Consider the following 23,429-nt stretch of genomic DNA (forward strand, 5'->3'; position numbering starts at 1 on the left):
ATACATATGTATTAAGAAGTAATCTTGGCTATTTCTACTTCTATTTGTAAGTCAATATATTATATTGTAAAGCAAACGACAATGTCAAAACATTGTGAAATTAATATAAAAAAATAAGTAATTATTAACAAAATATCAATTGTTTTATAATTTTACACGTAAAATATATTTTTGAGATTCTAATATTTCATAATTCTTACATTTATAGTAAATAGAACAAGTATAGTTATCGTTCTATTTTACATATAGTAAAAAGTCAATATTATTAAACAGAAATTAATACATATATACGTATATTAACTAAATATGAATTATAAATACATATGTAATAATATTAATAATCACGACGATAAAAAAAGCTTATTTGGCAAGACCATAGTGCAAAAATGATGATTCATTAATACTACATCTACAAGTGTAAATACATTTCTGATAAAGTCACATTTTACATACACAAAAATGCATTTCATTAAATTTCAATGCTCCACATAAAATAAAATAAAATAGAGAGCTATCTAACAAAAAATATTGTAATTCAAAACGCTCAGAAAATATTGCATCACTAAGCTCAAAAACGGCCACTAACCAAGCTCAACCACAGTTGTGCAGACTAATTCAAGATCTAAAGCTGTGTATGCTACAGTCCAAGTGTACATTTCATTTGTTCATGAACATACTAGTATTTTCATCCACAAACCAATCTGGCCAGTTTTAGTGTATACAAAAGAAAAAATTGACCAACAACTAGTTTGTTCATTCTTAAGTATTAAGTTTGTTCAGTTTAAGTATTCTTAATCGTTTGTCCTATCTTCTATGTATGTATGCTTACCCTGGATTGCAACATTTTCAATATTAGTGGAAACAGGAATTAAAGCAACGCTGTAATATGGTTTGTATAAGATACCCCTTTTAAATACTTGACGTTTTGACAGCAAAAAGTTTCATGCGACATCTTGTGTGTCTATTCGAATATGGCTTTTGACTGTTAGCCTTAAATAGCTCGTGTATAAACAAACTAGTATGTTCATAAACGAATTGAAGTGAACACTCAGGACTGATGTATATAAAATAAAGCTACATTGAATAACCAGCTTCTAAAAATATAGTATAACAATTTGATCAAAATTGAGCACAGAATTTCATTTCAAAAAATTCTTGTATTGAACAAATATATTTTGCATCGTTTTGTATCTATGTATATGTGCGTATCACCATCATCAAAAATTGATATAAGTGTTTATAATATATGATACATTGTCTAATGTAATACAATTTTTTAGAATTTTTAGAAGGAAGTTTCGTTGTACTGTGCAATTATGTGATAAGTTTAATATATTATCACAGTTATCTACTATCTAAAATTGACGAAGCTGCTACTTCTACATTCCAATCCGTAGCTTGCAAAGCAGACTCGCATTGCTCCTTAGATGCCACACCCAACCTATTACAAATAAAGTAAAAATATATTGAATAAGAACGAACATTATTAGATTAATAGTGATATGTGTACACGCTTATATGTAAGTTACCTCATCAATTGATCCAATTTAACTTGCTTCAAAGCGCTAACTATGTTTCCACCTGAAGCATGCAACGCAGCCAAGCATTCCGATCGTCCAACATTCTGTCCGGAATCACCCAACATGCCCTGCATGCGCGTAACAGACTCTTCAGTTATCGGAATTACTCCACTGATTCCAGACATTCCCAACTTTCGCTCCAATTGTTGAGTCGATTGTGGACCAGAACTAAAAATACGAAACGTTAGTATAAATGACTATCAAAGATTAAACTTATATTAGCCAGCAGTATGGCTCGGTGGTATGATCCCATGCTAATCTTTAACCGTATGCCCGCGGCCGTCTACTATGGAAGCTTTGAGCGACAAGTCTGTAGCGCGGCTGTCTTCCATAGAATTTCTGAAATTTGCACGGGATTTTGAGCCTTATATGCGCCTATTTCAACTGTTTTAAGGTTCAAAATTGGTTGAATTTATTACTGAGAGTTGAATGACATCTATTCAATTTGATTAAAATGAATATATACCAGTCAAAATTAGTTTTTTGTGGAACCATACTGAAACCTCGTTTTGTGACGTCACGTCTGTTGAACAATGGCGGACGATACGTCTCAATTGTATGAAGAATGATTATTTAACAATTAAGCCAAAACTACGAGATATATTATGTATTTTATTGTTTAAAATAATACTTTATGTGTTAATTAAAATATCTGGTTACTTGAGTAAATATTAAAATCTGTATTTAAGGTCGAAAACTCTATTGCCAAATTCGCGAAAATGGTGCCGCGTACAGGGCTTGTTCACTATATTTATTATATATTATATCACTATATTATACGGGCAAAGGGTTAATACTGGTGGTCAGACTTGGATATTTGTGACTCCAAGTCGATTGTTTCCCATCAGGGTTTGCCAATTTATCTGATTTCATTGTTGAAACGGTTCCTCCATCAAATTGGCAAAAACCATCCTAAAAATATCTGAATTTCATTTATGTACAATATGTAAAAATGTATGCACAAGTCTAAATCCATAGATGTCTTTAACGATTGATTAATGATTTGTTATTTTGTGTTCTTCAACCTATTGAAATACTGTGATTTATGTAATAAAAATGCTGTAATGTTTGCAATTAATTGTCTAGGAAGGCGCATTGGGGTCTACCTGTTAGGCCTTCCTGGAATATACCTACATATTTAAAAATAAAATAAAATTATTGCGGCTCAACTTACATATCTGGTATTTCGTGATAGAGGACTTGTGGTGTGTTGTTTTGCATCAGTTCAGGTGGACATGGAGGAGCTGGACGATGAGGCCGAAGAATTCCCATAGGCATTCGCGTCGTTTCAAACACGTCGTCGTATAATCTAGGAGGGACGGTCACCATGAATCCGGCGGTATCATTACTGTACATGTGATATGTGATTTCACCAGCTGATGGATCTTCAGCAGTGCCGTATGCGTCATAGTGATCGTTGATTTCATTGTAAAGTGGTTGGGTCGTTGATACATAGTGATTAGCCACCGAGTTCTGTCTGACGCTCTCGACGGATTGGTTGAATTGAGTTGGGTTTGTCGTCAATCTGGGAAGAGTGCTGCCTCGGTTGGATTTAAACTCACCGATGCTGCTGTTGTTTTGCATCAGGGAATTGGACCGATTCAAGTTTCTATTACTACTCGAAGCGATTTCGTCGAAATTCGAATGCGGCCTTGTGTCATAGTAGTCGTTTGATCTTTTGATTGCAGCTGTGGATGAAGCTGTGTTTTGTTGTAAAAATTGGGTATTCTGATGCAGTTGTTCTTTCCACATCTGGTTGATTACTTCGTTTGTATCGGCGTTGGGTGTTATGTTGACTTTTTTATCATCTACGGAATTGTTGCTCACTGTGTTCATACTGTATCTATGTACAGAATTGTTTTGTTGAGGTTCGGAAACGTTGAATGACCGTCTATCATAGTTTGACGTTGATTGATAGTCATAAGGAGAATTATTTTTCCTCATCATCATAGATTCCTTCAAGGTATCAAGAGTGGCATATTTATTCGAGAGTTTCGAAGACTGAGGTGGTGGTCTTAAAATTGGCACATTATTGGTGTCGGGAGTATTGACGTTGTACACAGCACTATCGTTCACATTACTATTGGCAGTTGCTTCTTTTTTTCCTAAACTTTTTTCTAATTCTTGTATAAACTTCTTATCGAGTAATTTAGAAGGCGAACTATTCTTTAAGGTGAGAGAGTCCATTTGACTAGATAGACTATTACTATGAGAGACATCATTGTGTAATTTTGGTTGATCGAGAACACTTTCGGGTATATTGCTTTGGAATTCTTCATTACTATTTAAACTATTCATTTGAGACAAAGTTTCGTGAACTGCTTGGTTATGTTGGGCATTCAAGCTGGTAATGCTCTGTGGTAAGTCATATACTTTAGGAGTAGTTCCATTAGATACGTAAGAAGTATCAAATGGATCTACATCTCTTTTGTATATTCGATCATTTGTATTATATCCATAATCGACTGCAGGATTCCTACTAGAGTAAATTTGTGAACTGGAATAATTTGGTTGGTTCTGCTGACTGACATATATTGGTTCTGCACTCTGTTGGAGATACCCTGAGGTGTTGGCATAACTCGGAGGTTGCATGTAAGGCGGTGGTTCGAGATTTCGCGAATATATATCAGATGATGATGTTGCCTCATCCCAAGAAGGATATGAAGATTCTAGAAAAATATTTTTTTTAATAATGATATAATAATAGAAAATGAATGACATCATGTTGGTTAATATTTACCTTCTTGTGGAACATCAATTGGTTGATCTAAAATAGAATCGGACGGATTTATTAATACTTGGTTTACTAGGTGTGACAATTGAGCTTCTTGTAATACATTTGACTTATGTTCGTCGGCTGAAAAATCTATCAATACACCTTCTTGTCCTTATAAAAAAGAAAAAAAATACAATTATTATCAATAAATTAAAATGATAACCAAAAACAATAGTACCTAAATAAAATTTACCATTAGATAAGAATTTCGGTTGAGGAGGACGATCAGGTTTATTTTTCTTCATGGACTGCTTCGATTGCTGTCTCTGTAGAACAGTATGAGTCGGACTATTCGGGTCGTTCGTCAGTTTACTGTAATTAAACTGTTTACTACCAGCACTACTAGATCTTAGAGTTTGGGGCTGTGAAGATTCAGGAGATCTTTTCTTTATTTGACTGGATTGAGGTCTCACATTCTTATTTGGACTTGAAGGATGAGAACCTGAAACATGTATATTCAAAGAATTTATTCCAGTTGAACTTGTGCAAACCTTTTAAAGGATATTTATAAGGCCTCTCAGCACTAACTCTCTATTCTCCCATTAATTATCATTCATACATTCATTTAATATCTTCCACACATATTTTTTTGTACAGTATCCATTTGGCCTTCTTTTCCTTCCACCTAGTCACATATTTACATACATACATATATCCCGCCCACTACCACATAAATCTCTTCGTTTGCTCAACCGCATACATATTATATACATATATTTATTCACCACCTGTCATATTTTTCACCTAAAACTTGTTATTCTAATATACCTGAAGTAGCATTTTCGAATTCATTTACCCAAGTTTCGCACCACACTAATAATAAAAAGCATGTAACAAACCAGTCATATATGTATTTATAACATTCGTTTTAAACACAAATAAATTAGATGAAAATTTACCAAACGAAACTCCATGTCCAGAATGCAAAAGAGCGTTTTTCATTGATTTATTGTCTGGGTGTTTTCCTTTTACGATATCGACAATAGCTCTAATACAAAAATAAACACATTAATTAATACTTTTATGGAATTATAAAAAAACAAAAACTTATTAAAACATAATCTATAACCTGGGAAAAAGTCCAATTTTGAATGATCGTTGATTCTGACCTTTCCACCAATAAAGCTCAGTTCGACCGTCAATAATAATGATAGAATCACCAGCTTCAATCGAAAGTTTACCATCATCATTATAACTGAAACAAAGCAATGTATGAAAATATTTGCTATCATTTAAAAAAAATAATAGATACATATAAAAATAAAAAAAACCTTTGAGTCGCTTTCACATATTGGAATTTGTTATTAGTAAGATATTGTACAATTGCAGCAAATGACGGACGTTCTTTTGGCACTAAGTCCCAACACTGCATCATGAGTAAATAAAGATCTGGTGGACAAGACTCTGGAATAGTCAAACGTTGATTCTCTCGAAGTATTAATCGCAAAATAGCAGAGCCGTTCAGTCCTAGATAAGAAAAAAAATTAACAACATTAAAATCATACTAAATTAATAGCAAAGGACGAATCAAAGTCAGTTATTACCCATCCACGGATCTTCTCCGAAGGTGAGCATTTCCCACAAGGTCACAGCATACATCCATACGTCAGACGCGTGAGAGAATTGTCTGGATCGTAAAGATTCCGGAGCACACCAGGGAAAAGGTACTTTTTTATGTTCAGTCATAACGTAACAATCATCGGCATCAGACAACACTCTCATCAGACCAAAATCTCCAATTTTAACCTGAAATTTATATAATACTTAACTACCCAATTGGAAAAAGATGTGAAAAATTATTTATAACCAAAGCTGACCATTTCTAAAGATGAGAGAAGAACGTTGCGACAAGCAAGATCTCTATGCAATACTCTCTTTTGTTCTAGGTATGCCATTCCTTGAGCCACCTGTATTGCCCATCTGCCAATCATACTCAACGATATGCTGCCACACTGAAGTCGAAGCCAATCGATCAGAGCACCTTTAGGTGCTATTTCGCAGACCATCATCAACGGTTGGAAAACCACACCGTGCAATCGAATCAAATGCGGGTGATCGAGACAATGCATAGCTTGGACTTCTCGGACAAAATCGTCAAATACACCAGGTTGAGTTAGAGCATCGGCTTTGAGAACTTTAACAGCTACGGACATCGGTTTTGATTCTGCACTCCTTCGCCATTCACCACGTCGCACAACACCAAAAGATCCATCGCCTAATTTATCTCCCAACCTATAATTTTAAGGTTGGAAAATAATATAATACATATATAGGAATAATCATAAACAAATTTCATAGTGAAACTTACAATAAATCTTTTTCCATTATGAGACATGTCAAGCTTACTCCAGTAGAGCTGGCATTTGACGTTTGTTTATTCGAGCTATTAGATGTCCCCGTAGAGCTTTGTTTTCCACCACCAATAAGTTTACTCAGTATATTCTTCTTCCATTGGCTCATTTTACGCTTTTTAACGGTATCCATAAGTCTACGTATCCCCGGCTTACTGAGACCAATCTTTTCCAAGTCGTCCGCATGAACATAATCAAAATGCGCAAGTCGTGTAACCTAAAATATGAAAATTTTTTTAATAATTTTAAGAATTATACATATTTCATTCGGTCATACACAGTTTAAGCCGGTGTTTTTTTTTTTAACTTATTGAATATTATCGAACCTTAGTAGGATGTCAAAAATTCAGCATGGACTTTAAAGAGAAACACCAGTTTAGTCTTACCTGGAGATCATCTCGAATTCTAATATAGAATTGTTCGAGCTGTACATCATGAAGCAATTCAGCTAACCATTCCGTATCTGCACAATCTTCTGTCATGGTGAATGTTTGATTTTTTGACTCGGTACTGATGAAACTATTTTAATCATGAGACGTAGCGGTTTAACTATCGCTAACCTCCATATCTGAAAAAAGTTCAAAATAGATATAAATAATAAAGATAGTCATATTTATTATACTATAAATAAACTGATAATATATTGATAAAAACAAATGATTATTTTTTCTGCTAAATTAAAACAATCTCGTCAAGTTTGACGCTTAAATAATTAAAAAATGTTAATATTAATATAAACAACAACCAATAATCTATTGAACGTATTGAATCGCATTCGGAGACAATATTGAACGCATTAATGCAAATAATTAATAATTTATTCAACGACGATCGTGCCCATCTTATCAATTGCGTGATTGCAGATTTTATTGGATAACGAGTTGAAGGCGATCACGACGTGGGCCATTGTAATTATTAAACGACTTTGCAAATAGGGTGTCAAGGTAACTTTCACACGCGTTTATCACGTCCGGTGAATACGCCCACCAAAACAAATATACTAAAAAACGTTTACTTTATATTAGAAAGTAGTTGGAGATCATAAACCATGTAAAGCTACTGATCAAACTCAACAAACCTGATAGAAACCGAACGCAGATCTCTCAACTGCACAAACGTCAAACTGGACGTTATGGTCGCAATTGAGGTATTAACAACACGTTTGCCAACCATGCACAAATATTTGCGCAAAATCTATTATTGCAAATTAAAAATAGAAAATAATCAAAAATGTAATAATTTTGTGATATTACGGTGTTTTATGGAATAAAAGAATTACTTTGCAAAAAGCGATCTCGCGCAAGTCACTAAAATCTCGATTACGGAAAATCTGGCACTCGAGTTTTCGTTAGTATAATATTTCGCGGGAGTAGCTTTAAATTGATGGAGTTTTTGGGTGCCAGATGTTCCGTGATCGAGATTTTAGTGACTTGCGCGAGATCGCTTTTTGTGGAATAATCACCGAACCGTTTTAGGGCGAAAATACACTCGATGGTATTTTATTTATTTATTATTTTAAAATAATAAAAACCATTGATGTATAATACACTAGATCCGCCCTCACGTGTTATACTGGTCTCCCTTTTGGCGCATGCAAAATACATGGCGCATGCACAGTTTCTCTTAGTAGATAGGTAGGTATCGCTGCGTCGTAGGGAAAAAAGCCCAACTTCCCCGCTAGTTAAATCCCCCGCACCCCCCAGTTAGTGAAGACAAGATCTCCGACCAAAATCACACGTCAGGGCCCATCTATGTGTATTATACATCAATGAATAAAAGCAATAAAATGACCAGTGTGACCTGACAGGTTGCCCCAAAGCGTCACACCGCTATGGGACATCACCAGTATGTTCTTGGCTTCCCGTTGTGTACGTGCAAAATTAATATATTTGGGAGGTCGCACGTGAATGTATATCCATATGCAACCGATATGTTTCTCCTAGATTTCATCAAATATGGGATTCGCGACTATAGATCACTGTCAAGCAAGGATAAAATATCACTGAAAACACTCCAGGGAGTGATTTTTGGGACTGCGTATCATGAATATGGGCTAGGAGGTGTTGCGTTTGTGTGCATGTTGGAAAGTATCCCACTCTTAAGGTATCCCACGAGTAAGGGCGAAAACAAACAGTGTTTTCACCATTAAGGTCAGACCGCACTATGCGACCGAGACCTGCCGCGGCGCGACACAACATGGCAAAGTTGAAACAAAAGGCAACTCTATCGCGCGATGTCGCGTGACGCGTAGTGCGTTCTATCTCATACAATTTCATACAAACAATATTTGGCCGCGCACTGCAGTGTCGTGTCACGGAGCATAGTGTGGTCTGGCCTTTATTATGTCCACGATGATGATACATTTCAATAGCATTATATTAATTTATTGTTAATGTACTATTTTAATACAAAGGGCTAACAACTCTTGCATGGCCAACGATCATAGTATTCCTCCAACGCATCTGAGTAAATAAACATTTAGGCTCTAAGACAAAGAAAAAAAATTCTATATACTTTTTTTTTTTTTTGATTTTGCACATGAACATTATACATTTTCAATATTTATTATTTAAAATATAGCGTTTCCCCGTAAGAACAAGGACGCAAATGAAAGGTCAGGATATGTATTTTGAGTTCGAGCCTATTACTCTTTACGAGAATTTATCTTTTCATGTCAAAATTGTCAGGATAGTGATAGTACTCAGCGCCGCTAGAGGTCAGTAATTAATTATTAACTATTTTTGTTTATACGTAGTTTTCCTTCTACTGAACTATTTGATGAATTCTTTTCTTTTGCAGAAGCATATAGTATGTATTGAAAATTGATTGAATTGAAAAAAACTATGATCGAAGTAATTCAAGAGTCTTGTTATGTAAAAGAAAGCTGGATTTTATTTATTAAATTATTTTTTTGTAACTACTTATTAACTTATTTTTATTGGCTCATCTTCCAAGATTAAATAATGGGTCCAGTACTAAATGATTCCATTCCATATTTTCCTTGGTTTTTTTGTCGTTTTCCTTTTTCTTCATAATTCAGTATTTAGTTCTTTATTTGCTACCCAAAATTAGCGTCATCATATCAGCGAAGCTGATTGAATGTATTCGATTAATAAACGTAATAAAACACATAGTACCATTGAGTGAAGGGTATGTCAATGTGAGGAAACGGAAAAGTAAAAAAACAACCGCCAAATAGGCAACTCAAATTATTAAATGGCACCTCGATGAAATGATTGACGCAACTTATAAAAAACTTTTATTAAAATTTGTGAAACAAAAGTGAAATATGTACTACCACGATTCCAAGAGTATCTTTTTTCGATATATTTTAAACAGCAGTATTGTGCTAGTTTTTTAATTTTTTTCTTTGGAAAAGTTAATATTTAACATTTTATTTACGGTTAATGTACCGCTAGGGATTTACATTATCAATTTTATGTGCGAAAATGCCAATATCATCATAGTAAATATTGACTTTTATATGAATCTATTTGCAAGTGAGAGCTTTTTTTCAATAACATGTTTCACATATCATTTTTCACCTGTAATTTTTTTTATAAATATACTCATAATATAAAATATTTAATACCATATTAATTATTAACGAATACATTATGTATATAGGTATAACATATTCCTACCTATTGTTTATTGATGAAATTCTACGCAGTTAAATATCTTATAGAATACTTAACATGTTTACATACGTACATAATTACCAGTGGCGTGCCGTGGAGATCTCCCTATTTGTGTCGCACAGCCTTACTTACGTGTGCGAGAGCAGGATACATCAGGTTTTAGAGGAACAGGCTTTTCCTCCCGCGTTAATGTGCGCGCGCAGAATTCGGGAGGAAAAGCCTGTTACTCTTGTTCCTGTTGTATCCTGCTTGCGCAAATTAAGTGAGTATGTACCGTTTACCATGCACCTTTTTTTTATCTTTCGATTTTCGATCTTTGCCTTCCGATATTTGCGTTTTCGGTAATTTCACATTCCGGCCCGTGAGGTAGACCCGTACATACATACATAGATAGGTAAGTAAAAATATTTTAGCATTCTAAAATTTATCTTAGAAGGTGAGAGTTTCGCAATTTCTGTATTTCGAGCTAGGATTCGAGCCAATTTTCTAACTGCTGTTTTGAGTAAATAATGACGAGGAAAATTGTGCAGATTGGGTAAAATCGGCGAAAATTAACACGTCGAGTGGGTTCTTCAATCTGATGACCTAAGCAAATCAATCGTCACTACATAGTTCGGCGGTGGAGGTCGCTCCAGTCAAACAGTCGGGGCAAGTGCTCCACCACCTTGGCTATCCGAAACCAAAGTCTATATAACCAAACATTGACAATAACCACAACTACTTGCTTACGTTCGGTTGTTGAATGCGGTGAAAAATTCATAGTTTGTGTGTGGAGATATTTTAGTTTCCTGTACATAGTTCCGACAGCTGTTTCAAGTGTTGTTGGATTAAAACTTTACAATCAATGGGTAAGAATGTCTTCTTTATTTTAATTTATTTATATAACCAAATACATTATACATATAATGTTAACAAATTTGAAAAAAAAAATGTGTTTGTACCTGGAACTATTTTTGGAGATTTTATTTCAATAAAATTAGTTTTTATTAGGATATACTTATGTATATATCAAGTAGAATTTAGAGGTCAAGCTGTACTGGAAATCGGTAAAGTAATACGATAGTAAAACTTCAGGGAGTTTGAACTTTCTAATATTTCACCTGGGTGTGTTTGTAAGCTAGCTCGTAAAAAACTTTGTTTAAGCTTTGAACTATGTATGCACTTATTTATTCTATGAAAGTGTAATAATATTCTAAGTAAACAAATTTTGGAAACATGCGAATCTTTAAATTTTTTAGACTTTTGAAAGTTTTCTCAATTTGCTATATGATATGTATGCAGGGGTGTCACCTCACTTTTGGAACAACGGGTTTCCAATTTGTTTTCAATAAATTATTTTGAAAATATATATGTATATATACACATTTTTTTCGTCGAAGGCACTATTACATGAAAGTTCATTAAATTTTCAAGATTTGTATAATTTTTGACAAAAAGTATATGAATTTTTAGATTAAATAACGGGTTTTTGATTTTTAACAACGGGTTTCCGGAAACCCATGGAAACCATTAGAGTGACACCACTGAATAAATGTATGTACATATATACGATGTAACTATTTTATTTACATTTTTGATTTTTTTTATATATTTCCTTCCATTGTTATATCTGGGAAATCATTTCTTGCACTGCCTTTATTATTTATGTTACCAGTTAAATTACATAGGATATTTAGCCTGTCCCCACCAAATTTAGATAATTCAACCTGTTTAGTTGTTTTGGATCGCCCCATAAGTTATTTAATACACCTGTCAATATATTTTCTTTTGCCTCTATTCTCCAGTCAGATAAATTGAGAATATTCAAATAAAATGATTAATAGTTTTGTATACTGTTTGTACCTACATATGTATATACTGATAATTATCGTATATAATAATTGTCTAATGCGTGCGTGCATGCGTGTGTACGAAGTACTCGTTGTTAGCACCAAGCTTCGTCTCTCTTTCTCCTCTTGGAATCATGGAAAGAGACGCGGCATATAATAACAATATGGTGCTACTTTAGTATGCGGTCTACCTTCACATATCTACTTTAGTATGCGATATATCTACTTTAGTATATTTAGTATGTTTACTTTAATATGCGGTCTCAGTTCTCGCGTGTGACACTAAGACTGGATAATACCAACCCCAACAACCTAATCTTAAATGAATAGGGCCAACTTTAACTTAACCTAACCTATCCTGAGTCACTTGACCCTTAAATAAATAGGTGTTGGCTGCTAAGATATCTTTTTTTAAAGTTTTATTTCATCAATATGTTCGCAAAAAGAAACATATGTATCTTAGCGGTCAACACGTATTTATTTAAGGGTCCGGATAGGTTAGGTTAAGTTAAGGTTAGCCCTATTCATTTAAGATTTGGTTAAGAGATATGTATCTGCTGACGATATTTTGATAGAAATGCTTCGACAACATTATGGGGCGGTAGGAAAAAACAAAAATTGTAATAAACATTTTGTAGCTACGATACACATAAAAAAATAATAGTCGACTGCGATTCAAAGGTAGATCACATGCTAATGTAGACCGCATACTAAAGTAGCACCAATAATATTTAAAATTATTTTATTGTGTTGGCCGATCAAATGGAGTGCACACAGGCCACTAGTTATAATAGAAAAAAACATTTCCAAACAGTTGGTCCGCTGTAGGAAGAGACTTAGGAAAAACGTAAATGCTGTCTCTTACACCGCCTCTCGACCAGTAACATTTCGTGCAGGTAGTAGAATAGTAACAGGCAGTACGCGTGAAATGCTATTGGTCGAAATGGGGTGTAAAGGACAGCATGTGCCTTTTACCTAAGCGTCATCGTAGAGCGGGTGGACTATATTCTTAAGTTTTTCTTTAAAGTAGACATCGAGGTGTAATTACCATCTGCTAATATACATATAATATTCTGGTTAATTGTTACCCTTGCCACTCTTAAGATATCAAATAAAAACTAATGTATCATAACAATGGAGGAAATCTATTCAATTAAGTAGTCTTTGAATCCGGTTTGCGGAGATGGATTTCTAGTTAACGTATTTTAAGTTGCATTGAAATTCTCGACTGATGATAAATATAGTCAAATAAATTAAATGAGAATCCACGTTAGCGACCCCGACTCGAAAGGTATAATATATTACATATAATATCAGTATCGACAATCATTTTTCAATAGAAAATGCCATTGATTTGTCCACGCATTGACCCCGAATTTTTTTGCAAGCAATACAATTTTCGTCAATATACAAACTCGTGGCAAAAGTGACACATTGTACAATAACATAATTTAGCATTATATTTCATTATACGCATTTTTAATTGCATATGTACATCAAACATGTAATTATTTTCAATATACATAAGTTCATGTGTATACTATTTTGATACACACAAATAACACAATTTTTAATAGTTTCATAGTTTAATAGTTGGAATTAAAAAAAAATTAAATAAGCACAAGCAAAATCTATGAAATCAACTTCTGAAAATAAAAAAAAAAAACAATTGAACAGGATAAACAATTAAAAAGAGTCGAAAGAAAATTTGCGTTTACAATATTTTTTACACCATACTTCAAAAAGAAGTATCTACATATGTACATAAGTGTTAAGTGGTATGCATTTATTTACAATTGTATTTTTATGCTTACGTCGAATTTCCCGGTAGCAGTATGACGCAATTAAACTCGATTGTAATTTTGGCAAAATTCATATTTTATAAATTAATGCTTCGTCAAGTTTTTTTGAAGAATACATATTGATGCGTCTTCTTACTGCATAAAATTAGCTTTAAGTGGTTGTAAAAAATATTTAACAGTAGAGTTTGATTTGGTCACTCTTTCATTTAGAAACACGGAAAACAATGTTCAGAATCGTTTTGTATGTACATATTTACACTATTATTATACCATGAAGGCGAAATTGATATCATGATTATTTTAGGGGCTTATTTTCTTCCCTCAAGGCATTTTTTGTAAGCTAAATTTATTGGAAACCATTGTGTCGATAGCTTAATACATATTTTAACCTATCTGTCTGGTAGCCTGCGCTCATCCATATTTTCATAATTGAATGTGATGTATGCATAGAAGTAGAATGCATAGAATGGTCATTGTTAACATTAGTATCGTCTAAAAGCGAGCCATCGAAGAGAGAGACGGAAAGTCAGAAGAGAGACAAGAGAGAGAGAGAGACGAAGTTTAGCAAACAATTAGCAAACAATGAACAAACTCTGCCGCGCAGAGTTTTTGTAGCAACATTTTGGAGGCTGAGAGCGATTCTATGCATTCTACTTCTATGGATGTATGGGAGTGGAAATTTGATCTTCTCTCTTCCATTTGGGCTTCGCAGGGATGTTTTGTATTTGCAGCTGGTTCTTATTTATTGGTACTGGTTGTAGGTGCAAGACATTCCCTACTTTTGTATTTTATTACTTGAATTTTTTATTTCATCTGCTACTATTGTAATGCTTTAATTTTGTTTTTATGATTGTGTATAAATGTATTTTTGTTTGTGTATATGTACATATGTATGTATATGTTTTTATTTTTCTCAGCTCTCTGTATTTTTTTGACCATTGTGGTGCATTAGGTCCAAACTTAAATAAATAAACAATTCAGATTCCAGAGGTCAAAGTTTTCCAAAAATTCACCGTTGAGGAATTACTCTGCCAGCAGTATTCTTTCTCATTCTAAATAAGCTTTCATCGTTTTAGACGATTCATTTTTTGCCTCATATCGCTTGTTAAAATTCTCGGTGCAGATTCCTCTCGTGTACTTATTCCAGTCGATGGTTGTGTTCTTGTTGAGGCTTAATTACCCTTTGTACAATTTGATCGACTTCTATTCTTTGACCTAACAATATAAGTAACGAAAGCCTGTTAAGACAATTAGAGCCTCATTTCATGTTTTCTTGCACACAGCATCCTTAGCAGCGAGATTCGTCTCTTTTGTAAGAATGCCACGCGTCATTTTTGCGTCATTCCAAACTGAAATTCATTCACATATTTCGAAAACGAGATCCGTTCATGTCAGGCCATATTTTTCATTCAGATCAACCCATGTCATATCATATGATGATTACTAATGGAGACTACGCACAAGTTTATTAACTGATTGTTATTATGAAATATGTTTTAGTGGGTATATGTTACAGTCGAAGTGTATTTTCAGTTTTAATATATTTCAAATGGTGTTTTTTTTTATATTCGAATACAATATTCAACTAGTAAGTTAAATCTTTACACTTTCAACAATATTTTATTTTGAGTTGTAATATAACAGTTGAGTTTTGGCAGCTTTGAGATATTTTTACGAATGCTTTAGAATTCAATAATGCGTTCATATTTGCTAGGTATTACCAATAAAGGTAATGAGTACCGTATAACGATAACTCTAAGAATGTTTTCAAGACAAAAATGTGACTTTCCATCTCAATTTACTAGTCGAGTGACGTTTTCACGAAAACCCAACCTCGTACCAACTTATACTTGAACTGTATTTTCAATTGTAATATATTTTGACAAGTTTGAATGTAATTTGCAATATGAATCAACTTCGTGGGTTAGTCGGAAGATATTCCAACTAGTCAAAATATATTAAAACTGTAAGATACACTTCAACTGTAACATATACATATTATGCCATTATGGATTACGGTGATTTAAAATTTAAATCATAACAAAATGATTTATGGAAGCCTTGTGTTTGTATCGATTCTACTTTTCTCCACTTCAATATTTCTTCTCCATTTTGTTGAGTCGCACATAGTTGAGCCTGATGAAGTATTCTTATGTTAAAACGGATATATTATATGTACATACGTAGAACTGAAGGATTCACATACCGTATTCAAGAGTAGTGTAGTTCGAAAATCTCCGTAGCGCACATTCGGAGTACAAGGTTGACGATCAATGCCAATTAACATGTTCAGTCGACGAGAGTAATACTTGTATTATTTATTTAACCGAATAAATTTACATTTAAAAAATTAATATTTTTGAAAAACGTTCTTTGACAAGTTGTCAAGTGATTTTTGGTGCAGATATCCGACCGCGTGTGCGTTCATTAAATAAGTGGTATTTATTTATTCGGAGATCATTAATTATTGTAAATATTTACCCATTTATCCGAAACGTTTTTGTGCGCTTATGTGTGTCAGTGACATTGCTAAATTCGGTCAATATTAACCCTTTGACATCCAAAAAAGACAAAGTGTATGTAGCATTTAAATGTGGTGTAAACACACCCTCATTAAGAGGGCTGTACACCCGAAACCTTAATTTTGTTGCCGTTCCTTTCTTCGATATATATATTGAGTGAATGTATATATTGAGTGAATGCGACAATATATATATATATTGAGTGAATGCGACAGTTGCGCTTCGACCAGATAAAACGTATTTTAAATTGACAAAATCGAGGTTTCGTATTCTCCTATTTTCTTCTCTGAAGCTGGACCAATTTTTAAAAATATTTCATCATCGGTATGACAAAGATATTTTCTGTGCAACTATGCGTGTATTTTTTTTTAAATCGACCGTTAAATAAGCACGCTGGACTCTTTTCTTTGGGTGTAAAAAAGAGGCGATTTTATATATGTTTGGCAGCTCCTAGCTCCTATAAAAAATAACTAATCAAAAAAATAAAAGCAAAGATGCATGCCAATGGTGGATATCCATAGCATATTAAAAAATAATTTCTCTAGTGCCATAATTTAGGAAGGGAGAAGTGTAATACGTTTGCATGGACAAGGCGCTGGTGTCCAGCCCTTTTAATAATATCAATCGTTTTAGAATAATTTAAATGTCGCTAATTGTATTCAAACGTAGAAGAATGTTTGTCAATATGGGAAATAAAATATAGTGGAAGCACTTTGTTCAATTTACTCTTTTAATTATGACGTGTTTTATTAAATTAGCAATGTTATCAATATTTATGTTATTAATTCACTCTTCCCGATCTTTGATGGTTTGAATACACAATAAAAAATAGCGCGTCAATGTTATTTATTAGTTTTACCAAACATTGATATTTGTATAGACGTAGTCAGTCAGTAATAAATTGACTATAGCGGTATTCTATGATGAAAAAAAATCGAAATGTGAATATACAGGTTTATTTTAATATCCTGAAAATATTACAAATGCTAAAAAAAAATTAGATATACATAAATATCTGTTACTGTATGCAAGTGCACATATTTAATTTATCACATGATTATTTTTTTTCATCAGTCATAAGGAATGTTATAACTGAATAAAATAATCAATTTATTACCCAGTAAAATAAATATAAATGAAAACGTTGAAAGTTTTAGATTATGAGTAAATAATGTATGTATGTGCGAAATATGTTTGTGACACCCATTCATTGCGCAAGTAATTTGTAATTCGTCAAATTCATCAGTTATATGTACATATTTTGCCTTCACATTCGTTTGTATTATTTACAATATATTGGTAATATTGAACCGTGTTTTTAATTTCCTTGACATAAAATTTTTAAATGAAATTGCAAATTACACAATGAAAAATTGAAAAATTCAAACAAACATCTGTCACGTTTAGAATACGCGTCCATTCTCATTATTGACCTTGACTATACATCAATGACAAGTTTTGGATACGTGAAGGTTTATTATTGTCCTGTCAATTCTTTTGTAATTTAATCAAAATTGAAAAATACGAAATTTGGTATGAGGGTCACAAAAGGGTTAATCGAATTTGTTATTAATTTAGATTTTGTTATTTTTTTTTTAGAAATGGCCGCCATGCCGAAGAACTCTGAAGATTTGGACAAAGTGTTTACAGTGCCTAAGAATATTTATCCGAAGAGATCTACAGATATTCAAAGGTTTTATTCTAAGAAGAATATACTAATAACTGGAGCGACTGGATTTTTAGGAAAATGTAAGCTCACTGAACATGTGAATAGAAACAGAAGTAGTACAAGTATTTGAAAATAATATTTAACCTTATTGCAGTGTTGGTAGAAAAACTTTTGTGGTCATGTCCAGATATAGGATATATCTATCTTTTATTGAGAGATAAAAAGGGGAAGGATTCTGGATCACGAATTGACGAATTGCTCGATACTCCAGTAAACATTCTTTACATTTATGATATTAGTATGATCATCTCTCATACATGCAAATATTGATAGATTAGCGTTTAAATTTCAGGCTTTCGTTCGATTGAAGAAAGATAGGCCACTGTTTAAAGAAAAATTCAGACTTATAACAGGTGACTGTTCCGTATCTGGATTGGGTATTTCTGCCGCTGACAGACAAGAAATCATTAAAGAGGTAAATGACACGTTTAAAATATAAATAAATGGGTATATACAGGTTTGTGTGTTTACAATGGCATAACGACAAATTATTTTAGAAGATTTAATAGATCTTTTACCTTTAAAGCGACAGCTTCATAATAGAATTAAAAAAAAAATACTCTGGCAAGTCAAAGACCTTTAGAAATATTTGTTTTTAATATTCCGTTATTTTAAAAACAATTTAAGAGTACAATATGGTGTAATTAATACTGATTTTCATTGTCAATTTCAGGTCAATGTAGTGTTTCACGTGGCTGCGACAGTCAGATTTCATGAACCACTCACCATAGCCTTGAATATTAATTTAAGAGCAACGCAGGATATGTTGGATCTTGGAAAAGAAATAAAGTCTCTTAAGGTTTCACATTTTATTTTAAACATTAACTAATTTGTCACATTATACATTACCCTTAATATAATGTCCTTTCATGAAGTTTTCTCAGTGTCTTTTTTTATAATATTATTCATCTGTTAATATTTCGATTTTTTAGTTCAATGTGTTCAAATATAATGTTGGATTGAAAAGTCATCAATAAAAACCTTGCATATATGATCTTAATATTATAATTCATGTGTATCAATTTGGCGTATCACTTTCGATTGTACTATTGTATTAGCAAGGCTAACCAATCAACTTATGAATACTATATGTAAAAAAAATGACATGTCATCCCAGTTAATAGATATTTTGATATAATATTACATATTACAAATAACATTGACATATTTCAATAGGCTTTCATTCACGTTTCGACCGCCTATTCTCAATGCTACTCATCGTCACTTGACGAGCGTTTCTATGACACCCCAATGGACCCGATAAAACTGCTGAAGTTCTTGGAAACGGCCGACCAGCAAATCATAGACGCCATATCACCCAAGTGAGTAAATTTCACTGCATAAAATGTTCACAGAATACATTCCATTATAAAAATGCACATATACTTCGAAGGCTCCTCGGAAAATGGCCGAACACTTACACGTTCTCGAAAGCTATGGCCGAAGATTACATCAGACAGAGCGCCATCGGGATGCCCATTGGAATATTCAGACCGTCTATAAGTAATATTATATTGTTTAATATTTATAGTATGTTGAATATATTCTTTTATATGTATGTATAAATTTGTTGAACATATATTTTTAGTTATATCCGCGGTGAACGAGCCTGTGCCGAGATGGGTCGACAATTGGTACGGTGTCAACGGATATGTGACGGCTTGCAGTGCTGGTCTTTTAAGGTATTCATGATCTTTTTAATTTGAATATATGTATGTATGTATCAGACATGCTAGATATTGAATGGTTTTATTGTTCCAGGGTAGTAAGGATGGGCTGTGATAAAGAAGCGAATTTGGTTCCTGTCGACATGTGCGTTAATGGTTTGATAGCTTCGGCTTGGGATATATCAGAACGCTATAAGGAATCGTATGTGCTCGCATCTATTGTTGTACGTGTTCAATATTGGCTTTGGTTGAGTGTTTGTTTATTTTTTCAGCAAACGTTTGGAGAATGGACCGAAGCCGACGTCTCGTGACATTCGAATATACAATTTCGTTTTGACTGAGAATCCTATATCTTGGGGGAAGTTTTATAAATTGACTTGTAGGGGCGGTGTGGAATTTCCGCCGACAGCGGCACTCTGGTATCACAGCCTCATCATGTCTACTAATCCCTTACAACATTCTTTGTATAAGTTTTTCTTGCATTACGTGCCGGCTGCGTTCTTCGATTTGATATCAGTGTGTGCGGGAAAGAAAGCACAGTGAGTTGGTGTAAATTTATCTTGCATGAAACCAATCGAGAGTTATAACTGTTAAAATTGATAAAAACAAATTTTGAATATATGTAGTTCATTTGTTTTTTTTTTTTTAATTAAATTAAGTGTCTGCTTTACAAGCAAATGAATGGCGAATGAAAGTGTTGTTTATTATCAATTTGAACATTATAATTATTTATATGAAGATGTATAGCATGTAATGTAGACAGGCCGGTTTTGAGGCATTGTAAATATATTGATTTTCTTAAGAATGTGAGAATCAAAATTGATAAGTTGCTGATTTGATCACTGTAAGGCTTTCATATAAAGTTAAGATAGTAGAATCATTGAAGGCTTGTTGTCCAGCTCTCAATTGTGATTAGGGTTGTCACCCCTATGGTTTTGACCGGGAGTCTCCGGGTTTCAGCTAGTCGTATTCGGGCTCCGGCTTTGAGTGTTATTTCTCCGGGTGTTAAATCCCCAAAAAAAAAAAAAATTGTATATTAGAAATTCACAACTTGTATGCAAAGCGTATAAAGAACTAAAGAAGTCTATGGCGCATATGTATATCGTGTAAGAAATATTCGGAGATATATCGAATACAAAAATTTGTTACTAAAGCAAAGGTATACATAAAGGCTATTGATTACTTGGTGAAATTTTATAATTTTGAAAACATCCCATTGAAATATTTTTCAGTAATTAATCTCAAGAACGAAAATTTTAAATACTAAGATTTTTTAGAGTTGCATAATACGTAAAAGTAGAATTAGATGCTGATAAATTGTATGATAACTTCTTAATATCATTCCTAGCATCAAATCGCTCGATTTGCCTGCCGATAAAAAATGGATAAAAACAATGTCCTCTAATTTTTTCACCGAACATTATTATTTTACACAATTTCGAAATGATTTTTTTTTTATTAATTATTTATATAAATAAATATTTCTTTTATAATAATCTTCGGGTGGGACCTAGGTCTGAGGTGGCAACCCTAATTGTAATAAAACTCACAGTTATTTAATGTTGAATTGTGTATATCGATCTACATATGTTTTACAGAACGTTCAAGTTATACAATCGTATTCATAAGATGGAGGACGTTACAATGTTCTTTACGATGCACGGTTGGAACTTCACAAACGACAATATGCTGAAGGTGATAGCCAAGATGTCAGACGATGATCGTCGACTCTATTCGTGCGACGTTAGAACATTAGATTGGAATGATTATTTACAGTAAGTCGTTGTGAAAATTTAGTATTAGATTATTGCATAGTATTTTTATTACAACTTTTTGTCAATACTTGTAGTGGTTACTTTTTGGGAATAAGAAGATATCTTTTGAAAGACGAAGATTCTACTCTGGCGGCTGCAAAGAGGAAATACATAATGTGAGTCCGTTTATATGTAAGTATGCACAATAGTTGAACGGGATTGGTTTTTAATGTATTTAATTTTTAGGTTGTACTGGTTGCACAAATTAGTCAAGCTCGTCATGTTTTTGGCCGCGTTCAAAGGAATATTCAGATCTGGAAAAGCAATTTGCAGTAAATTCAATAAAACGCCATTCAAAACTCCAATGTTGTCATAATGGAAAATACAATTGTATGATTTAGTTTATAAGATGAACGTGAGATAGTATCGATAGTTGCAAAAAAAAATATTTATGTGCCAAATAGAGGTTAGTGTAAACAAGATATGTATGTATGTAGGTTTACTTATTAACTACATATTTTATTTTATAATTTCTTCCACGTTGAAAAGTTTTTAGACATGTAGTATAAAATCATTTTGTTTACACAAACTTTTAAATAAAATTAATTAAGCGTCAAAGGACAAGGATTTTATAAAAAAAATACGAAAATGAAAAAACAATTGTATATTAAAGCAATATATATATATATATATATATGTATATATATGAATGTATATGTATATATAATAATAATATTCATCTATTGTTTTACAATTATCTTACAAATAAAATAATCATTTTGAAGTGACGCTGATTTTTTATTTAAATATTTTGTATATATCCACACACGCCAAACCTTAACTGTGTACATACGCGTGTGTAATATATATACATATATTCAGTATAACGTATGTAGCAAATCGGACAATTTCACTTAAACAATAATTAAAGCCAGAGTAGCCGATGTTTTTTTTTTACTTTATTTATTTTTTTGTTACAATTATATATTTTGCAATAATTTAGAAATTCACACGCACGTGCATGTATACAAAATAAAGGTCAAAAGTTGTACTCACGTCAGCTATTAAAATTTGTAAAAGTCGAATTGTGATGGTATTAAAATCGACCATGAGAAACAAAAGACGATCAAAATCAAATGCACAAGTGAAACGAAGGCAAAAATAAATGAAAAACGACAAATCACGTTAATTATTATTTGGACAAATTATTTATTCAGTTTTTTTTTCCTTTTTTTTAGTTTTAAAATTTCTTATCGGTTAAAATTGCATTGAGTTCATATGTACGCTTTAGATTTTCGACATCAACACGCAATATAAATAAAATACATAATAATGATAATAAAAAAACTCAAGCAGAATACCTTTCATTTAAAATCATGCACTCGTTTACCGACACATATCTGATCACCGTTTTCAATAACAACTATGACGAACTCATGTTATTTTTTAAGTGAACAAATTCGCTCGTTCACAATCAAAAAACTTACTTTAAAATTGTCTATTCATAGTGACTAGATTTTTTTTTAATTGATTACTATCAAAGTTTATACTCTCGAAGAAAATTTCCACCTTCTATTGTGATCGGCATAAGAAAAAATGGTGGTCAAGTCGTAAATTTGTCGTAAGTGACAATTTTTCATATACTTTTTTTTATACATGTATATTAGATTGAATTATTCTTTTCCCTCTATACTTGTAATACAACTCACTACAAGGATTCGTAATATAAAGCGGTGACTTTATGGAAAATATGACAATACATAAAACCAAAGCTACAC

General features: G+C 32.7%; 2 protein-coding genes across 3 annotated transcripts; one reads left to right on the top strand and one right to left on the bottom strand.

The window, feature by feature from the left end:
- Positions 1–1,284: 1,284 nt before the first annotated feature.
- Ack (activated Cdc42 kinase) lies at positions 1,285–7,865 on the bottom strand. Its single transcript, XM_077444203.1, has 13 exons — positions 7,786–7,865; positions 7,094–7,275; positions 6,665–6,924; positions 6,174–6,588; positions 5,901–6,102; positions 5,628–5,823; positions 5,426–5,551; positions 5,256–5,344; positions 4,550–4,798; positions 4,321–4,467; positions 2,755–4,249; positions 1,530–1,748; positions 1,285–1,441 (listed from the first exon to the last, which is right to left on the bottom strand). The coding sequence occupies exons 2-13, from the start codon at positions 7,187–7,189 to the stop codon at positions 1,345–1,347; spliced, it is 3,591 nt and encodes a 1,196-aa protein (XP_077300329.1). The 5' UTR covers positions 7,190–7,275; positions 7,786–7,865; the 3' UTR covers positions 1,285–1,344.
- Positions 7,866–10,922: 3,057 nt separating this feature from the next.
- LOC143920838 (fatty acyl-CoA reductase wat-like) lies at positions 10,923–22,284 on the top strand. 2 transcript variants are annotated; one of them, XM_077443825.1, is made up of 13 exons: positions 10,923–11,196; positions 18,101–18,250; positions 18,325–18,440; positions 18,523–18,645; positions 18,904–19,029; positions 19,407–19,552; positions 19,624–19,733; positions 19,819–19,912; positions 19,992–20,099; positions 20,170–20,436; positions 21,496–21,672; positions 21,747–21,827; positions 21,898–22,284. In XM_077443825.1, the coding sequence occupies exons 1-13, from the start codon at positions 11,193–11,195 to the stop codon at positions 22,025–22,027; spliced, it is 1,632 nt and encodes a 543-aa protein (XP_077299951.1). In that variant the 5' UTR covers positions 10,923–11,192; the 3' UTR covers positions 22,028–22,284. The 2 variants fall into 2 exon arrangements, with proteins under 2 accessions (XP_077299951.1, XP_077299950.1); XM_077443824.1 differs by lacking the exon at positions 10,923–11,196 and adding an exon at positions 17,752–17,800.
- Positions 22,285–23,429: the final 1,145 nt, after the last annotated feature.

Source organism: Arctopsyche grandis, chromosome 13 (genome assembly GCF_051622035.1).
Source record: "Arctopsyche grandis isolate Sample6627 chromosome 13, ASM5162203v2, whole genome shotgun sequence".
Lineage (NCBI taxonomy): Eukaryota > Metazoa > Arthropoda > Insecta > Trichoptera > Hydropsychidae > Arctopsyche > Arctopsyche grandis.